At 41.0% G+C, this 7,119-nt stretch overlaps 1 protein-coding gene across 1 annotated transcript in view; it reads left to right on the top strand.

Annotated features, from left to right (window-relative positions):
• Positions 1–335: 335 nt before the first annotated feature.
• prtga (protogenin homolog a (Gallus gallus)) overlaps positions 336–7,119 on the top strand; it is a 32,243-nt gene continuing 25,459 nt past the window's right edge. The window contains exons 1-2 of the mRNA XM_040138713.1: positions 336–600; positions 2,271–2,573. Of these exons, the coding sequence (XP_039994647.1) occupies positions 534–600; positions 2,271–2,573 (370 nt within the window). The 5' untranslated portion in view covers positions 336–533. The remainder of the gene's footprint in view (positions 601–2,270; positions 2,574–7,119) is intronic.

Below are 7,119 nucleotides of genomic sequence, written 5' to 3'. Positions count from 1 at the left end.
GGTCAGTCGGGACCCATCAACACAATTTTTGCCAGGGGGGCCTGTAGAGGGTCAATCCAGCCATTCCCTCGACATTAATATACTATTTATGCTGTATATTAACGTAGTGCCCGTCTTAAGAATGAGTACCTTGGCTTTTACTCCAGTACATTTTACTGCCAATACTTATTTCCCCTAAAGGAGAATCATATATGAAAAACTCTTACGTGTACTAGATTGCTGTGATATAGATACTTTCCCGTATATTCAGTGTGATGCAGAGACTGCCACCACCCTAGAAGTTGTGTACAGCCTGATGTGATGCCTGAGCTGAAGCCTGAGCTGGCCTCTCCGAGACCTGCAGCCAGGGGGCGCTGGACCGAAAGCTCCTCTCTGACCCGGAGCCGTGATGAACCGACCGTCCATCCCAGAGGAGGAGGGAAACTACACCCCTGCAGCCCTCAGCGCCGGTCCTTCTCGTCAGTAGCAGCGCAGCTCATCTGCATGGAAACAACTATGAGAGAGTAGCTAGCATGCACGGACAATTGATGTAAATGGCGCCGGTCAGAAGGAAAATATATCAGCGTTTGCTGTTCTTTGTCGTTTTTCTTCCAATCTCAGGTAAGACGCATTTTTTCACTGACATTTTGCGAGAGAGTGAAAACACCGACTAACTGTGGGGCACATCACTGTGACTGTCCGTAATGTTTGACTGTGGCGCTTCAACAGGAGCTCGCCGCAGATCAGTAACGAAACGTGTACGTTTAAGTTTAAAGCTCCCCTGTAAACTTCACGGCCAACGGTTCGACCGACCGAACGCTACTGAGAGGCAACTTGTCAACATTTAGCTATCACCCAGCCTCAAACGACGAATAACCCAGAAAGTTTACGACCGGAATAACCTGTCGTGACCCCAGCATTTGCTAATAAATGAACCCGAAGTTAAATCATTTTATTCAAACGACACGAAAAGCGAAAATTATCACGACTGAGTAACTGCCATGTTTTAGCCAATTCAGCTGTCAGTCAACTTTGAAACTTAACCTTTTTTTTTTTTCTTCTAACGTACATCGGCAACCGTTAGATCCAGTATATAATAAAAAGTTAACGGTTACAATGTTTTTGAACAGTGGTTTCACTCACCTCTACATCTTAACCAACTCTGACTGTTTTAAAGATCGTTGTTGTCTTTATAGCTAACTACTTCAGTCCTATACTTTTCTAACACAGAGCTAAATATAAAAAGAGACGGTGTTAACGATTTTAAAAAAGCTGCGGTTGTCCAAAAATTAGTGAGGTATTTTTGATATTTAGAGGTCATATTGATGTTTGAAACGAGAAGTTACAGCAGAGCAGGCAAGAGTAAAGGGACAGTATTTATATCATAAAGTATTACAAAGTGTTTTGCTACAGTGTGACTTGGTGATCTTCTAACCAGGATCATCCAATTACAGAGCTCAAAACCGGGATCAGCAGTGTGTCTGTCCAACAAAAACAATCTACTGATACAGAGTCAAAACATATCATACCAAATGTAGAGCTGGTGATTGGCTCAAGAAAGATTTATGGTGTGGACAGGCATCAGGCATGTTCCCCTCCTTTGATTTGGGAGAAAATCCTTGTTGTGGGGCTAAAATATTTGTGCAGTTGTAGGTTGTTATGTTATTGCTTTGAATTAGAAGTGAAGAACCTGCAGTATACTCTGTTCTGATATAATGAATTATGGAGTTTTAGGAATGACACAGTGTCTCCCTATTCAGCCCTCAAAGGTCACATAAATGAAACATTCGTGTAAAGTTCATGTCGAGAGTTCGTTAACAGGTTTCTATATAAACTAAAGGGACTAATAGGATCAACTGTTTCACCTTCAGCTAGTGACTTTATGAGCCACAAGTAATTGGATTAAAGTGGAGCAGAAAGACTATATGAAGCTGTACAGGAGAGTAGATCTCCTGCTGGAACACCTCCAAGCCTGAAATGCGATGCTCAACCTTAGGTGGATGTTTTAATCCGTGTCACACTTGTATCCATCTGACACTGTAAATACTGAAAATACCCACCTAGAGGATATTGAGCTAAATCCTTCAATGTGTGTAATTTCCAGGACAAGAAAAGGCAGACTGAATTAAAACTCACCTTTTAAACACTTTAAATCAATAGTTTGACTAGTGTGTAAATGCTTTAAACTCTTTATTGGATTCTTTACAGTGCCCTGCTCCTCTGCCCTGACAGAAGGCCCCATCCCGAGAACCACCTTCATTTCTCATGTGTTTTCCTCTGTCTTTCTGCAGGTGTTTTATGCTTTAGTGAGTTATTTTTCATCAAGGAGCCCCATGATGTCACTGTCATGCGGAAAGAAGCTGTTATTTTGGACTGTCAGGCGCATGGAGAGGCTCCCATTGACGTCAGATGGCTGAAGAATGGAGTAAAAGTGGTGGAGAATGAACGGGTGTACCTGCTTTTCAATGGTTCCCTTTATATATCAGAAGTGGAGAGCAGAAGAGGAGACAAATCAGATGAAGGGTTCTATCAGTGCCTTGCTCAGAACAAGTATGGAGCAATCCTGAGCCAGAAAGCCCGTCTTACAATCGCAAGTGAGTATCACGCTGGAATCACATTGGAAACGTTAAAGTGTGGAGGCCATGTGATGTGATGTAGGGTGATGGGGAAAGTCAAATCTCTGTAGTCTGGCTTTTGGCTACCATTTTCTTGTTAACATCCCTAGATGATATTCAAATTCCCCTGCATGACTCATCCAAAGAGATTTAATCAGTGCTGGCTATTTTGTTTATTTGCCTTTTTGCTGCTCAGTATTGCATTCAGAACAGCTTTGGTGGTAGCAGGAAGAAGGAAAGTCTTCAAAGTTGTAGCCCCAAAAAAAAGATAATGTTTGAAAGGAGAATATGCCCATTGGTGTGTTAATGAAGGAGTAGGAGATTTGAAAGGTTAGGAGCTGTCCAGGATACCGGCTCTCCAATGCTAAAGAGCAGATGACCCCTATTCACAGGCCGGGGCTTTCATGTTATTGCACCCTGATCGCTTGAGGAATTGTTCTTGTGGAATGCTTTCTCATCCAGTGCTGTGCGAGTTGGCCTCGTATTTTAAGGGGGGGAGCAGAGAAGCTTCAGGCAGAGTTAGTCTTTTGGGTCCTTATATCCCCTCCTCCTACCCTACAGGCCATGCAACTTGCTGTGCCTTTTGCAGAATGTATGTTAACCCTATTGCAGTGCATGCAATGTATTCCCAACTGTACCAAAACATGCATTTTTAACATTTCAAGCAAGATGCTGAAATTTAATTTTACGTTGAATTTAATGAGGCAGAAAATAGCTTTGTTGCATGTCTTGTCCTGGGGTTACAATCCTTGTTTCAATTTAGTTCCATGCTAGAAGATTGTTTTACTCTGATGTCCATTCCTCGTCCAGTGTGATGCTGACATCCTGAAAATTAACTCTGATGATGTGCTCTATTTAAACTTTTGAAGTAACTGTTGATGAACTTTGGCTTAATGAGAGTTTATGGACAGATTGAGTTAATTTGGTGTGAGTTACATAACAACATTTTCAGGTATTTAAATGTATATAGAGATTAATTAATTAATTGAGTGGCTCACTTGTTTTATAGAAGTTAAAAGGTGAGAAAGGCTGACAGTAAGCTGTACTAGTTTGTTTTAAAATGGCACTTAAACATGCTTGAGGGTCTATCTGGAAGCTCATAAAATTTGCACATACCTGAGAAATGCTCAGTTGAAGGACACAGAGGTAGCAGCGGGGGTTGTTGCAAGTGGTGTGCACACACACATACGCACACACACAAATGTGAATTGCCGTTTTCCAGTACTACAGCCTTACTCTGCGTGTCTAAATGACCAAACTTTATTGCAGGCCTTGCCAGGTCAGTAGGGGTTGGAGGCTTTGCACACAATTCTTTTCTGCCTCACTACACTGATGAAAGAGTGAAAAGCTTTTCACTCTCACCGTTTTTGTCCACATTGCCCCCCAGCGCTTGCAAAAGAAAAGGGTATCTTTGGTGGGAATTGTTTGTCCTGATATCAGTTCACAGAGCAGCTGGATCTTTTCATCACAGCAAGGCTAATTACATTAATTATAAAAGTTAAAGAGTTAAAAAGTTAAAAAGGTTTACATTTTGATTGAAATGTCAGGGTGGCAGTCCTCATTAAACATCATGGCTCTCATGTATGACCTGCTTATTGCATTGAAGTCTGCTCAGACTAGCGGTGAGATGTTAGTGTCCTTTGTCTTTGATGTATTTTAACTGGAGAAAGACTGTACATGAAACTGAGTTTATTTTGAACACTTTGAGCTAAGTGTCACTATGTCTAGGTCTTTTCATATGTTAATTCATAATGTGGGTACCCTCAGTACCTCCACTCCAGAGCCCTAGATTGATATCCCTCTTTATCAGTTATGTTACCATTTCCTTTCATGTAGACTAGTTCTTTATAAGATGTGAGTAAAGGTAAGAACGATCATAGGGATGTTTTATACCTCAAGTGCAGGAATGGTATCCCTTGTGAGTTTTTTAATCCCATGCTCATATGTTGAAGCTGTGGACCTGCTTGTTGTTCTTTGAGGAATGTGATGGTGATGGAGGGTAACCTTAAACAGTGGGTTCCTAAAGCACAAAGGTGAGATGGGATTTGGCCCTGATGAAAAGGAATGTGACACATGAACCTTATCATGTGACTTTTGTCAATAGACCTCAGATTGATGGGGATTTGAGTAGAGAGATTCCTCCTGATTTGGCTCTTTTTTCTCTCTCTCTCTCTCTTTTTTTGGCTCCTTTTACCATGTGACCGCACATACATAAAGCATTAAAACAGTGGATGACTCAGTTATGATAAATTTGTTACTGTCAGGTGGTGAAAGTTTCCCAGAGATGTCAGGTTTTACCAAAGCAAAGATATTTGAAGGAGATGCTGCAGTTCACCTAAAAAGTTTATTTTACCCCACTCGTGTGTCCATAGGCATTCAGGTCAGGAACACAGCTTTATTTTAAGTTGCTATGGAATCCATCTGACCTGCACTGGCTCGGTACAATTAGAAAACCCCAATAAGACGAAAGTAAACCTTGCACAGTGTGTGCTGTGATGTGAATGAATGAAATACCCTTAAGTGAGACAGCTCAAAGCCTGGAATCTTGTTTTTCTCCTCTGCTGGACACGAAAGGTTACCATGGTTCCCTTGAACGGCAGGCCTAGAGGTCAAAGGTTTCTTTAAATTGTTAAATAGATGGAGGGCAACGAGGAAAATCTAGTTTTATAAGTTGCTGCAATAGTCATCAGTGGGTCTACTTTTGTTTTCATAAACATATTTCTCCGTCTCATCAGTCGTATTAACACACGTTTTATTTTGTTATCTGCCATCAACTTATTTTTCTAATATGTCATGACAAACGGTAAAAACAGAATGCAGCTATTTACAGATTGACTTTCTTTATGTTCTGATCTGGAGATTAAAGACAATGAAGCCACTGTTTGTGGGGAGTGGAGGGTTGCTGTTGAATGATTGGAAAACTTTGTAGCAGAGATAAGGGATTGGAGGAGGGGATGAATGCCTCTTCCAACACCGCTCCCCCACTACTGGCACGGTGCTTTGAGAGGTCACGCTGCTCATGGGAATAGTTCTTTGTTTAGCCAGGCCAGTGGTCACTTGACTATCCTGCAGCCTGTGTGGAGCAGCAGCACATCTGCCAACCAGCTAGTGATTGATATGTGGGCTTTTCAGCATTGCATTCTTCTCCTTCTTGCTTATCAGCCCTCTTTTTTTCCCAAGCCTTTTATTAATCTTCAGTGGAGTCATTTAACATTGTAGAGGACTCATCACTCAATTAAATAGCAGTGTTTTTCAGTAGGAGTTGTAGATTGAGTAAATGTAAAATTTTGAGATAACCATGTGGTGCACTCCAGTTCATAGGACCCATGAGAAGGGTTCAACTTCTGAAGGTTTTTCAGTAATTCGGTGGAGGTTTTTCATGGGCCCCCTGATGCTGAAGGCCATCTATTTAACATGCTGCCTGCAGGATCAGGAGAGGATGATCAATTTTAATGTCTCCCCTAAAATATGAGACCCTGGGGGGGTGGGTTAGATTTGGAATGGTTGGGGGGCATCATTGCTATCACCATAGCTGTGGAGCTGAACACAAACTGCTTCTATCATCCACAATGTTGAAACGACGTCAAGGTGAATATACCGTCACTGACAACGTTAATGAAAACGTTTCTACTTATTAGAAATTTACATAAAAACTTTGGATGTGGCTGTTTTCTGAGATTATATCTCTTCAGTAGAGGAATAATTTGTTTTATTCCAGAATTATACCCTGCATTTCGATTTTGCAAAACAGCACCTATTCTTGTTTAACAGTTTCATAATATGTTGTTCCAGTATAGCAGTGTCACTGAGGATGCATTTGACACAGCACATGCTTCCCTACCTAAATAAGAACTATATGTTTCAGGTATGATATTGAAAGTGCATATTGTTTATTATGAGATGTGCAAACCACTGTGTCAATCATATCAGTATTTGAAGATGGAGGTGTAATTTCTCATTGCATAGTGTTATTTGAATTGACAGCAGTAAAAGTATTTTCACAACTAAAAAGACCAAACAAACAAAAATAGATTGTTGGTCTTTTTAATATCCCTTAGTAAGTTTGAAATGGAAGAAAGTTATAGTTATTTTTGGTTAAAAAAATAGAGTTAAATGGACTTTCAAAATTATTCCCAGAGGGATTGATGCCAAAAGCAGGATTGAAAGGCATCCATTACAGTGCAACATCTGAGCACAAAAAGAAATTGCCAGAATGTTTCTTCAGTAGCTCTAATAGCTCACAACATACAGGTAAAGTATGTTATGCTGTGTTGTTCCCTGGCTGAGAAGCTGACCACAGTAACCAGAGGAGAGAGGGATGAACTGATTCCCTGTATTTGTAAGGGAACCTTTGTTTGGTTCTGGCCTCTCCACTGACCTTCAGTTTGTGGAGCTGCTGGCATCAGCACACCCATCTGTTGCAAGCTGAAGGGAAGCAAATACAGCTTTGCTCCTCAGGTTGAGTTTGGACCATAGGGAAAACATACTGTAATAAACCAAGAAGGCATATGGACTCATGTTTGTA

The sequence above is a fragment of the Xiphias gladius genome, chromosome 1 (assembly GCF_016859285.1).
Source record: "Xiphias gladius isolate SHS-SW01 ecotype Sanya breed wild chromosome 1, ASM1685928v1, whole genome shotgun sequence".
Classification (NCBI taxonomy): domain Eukaryota; kingdom Metazoa; phylum Chordata; class Actinopteri; order Istiophoriformes; family Xiphiidae; genus Xiphias; species Xiphias gladius.
This window is presented reverse-complemented; position numbering and strand designations above follow the sequence as displayed.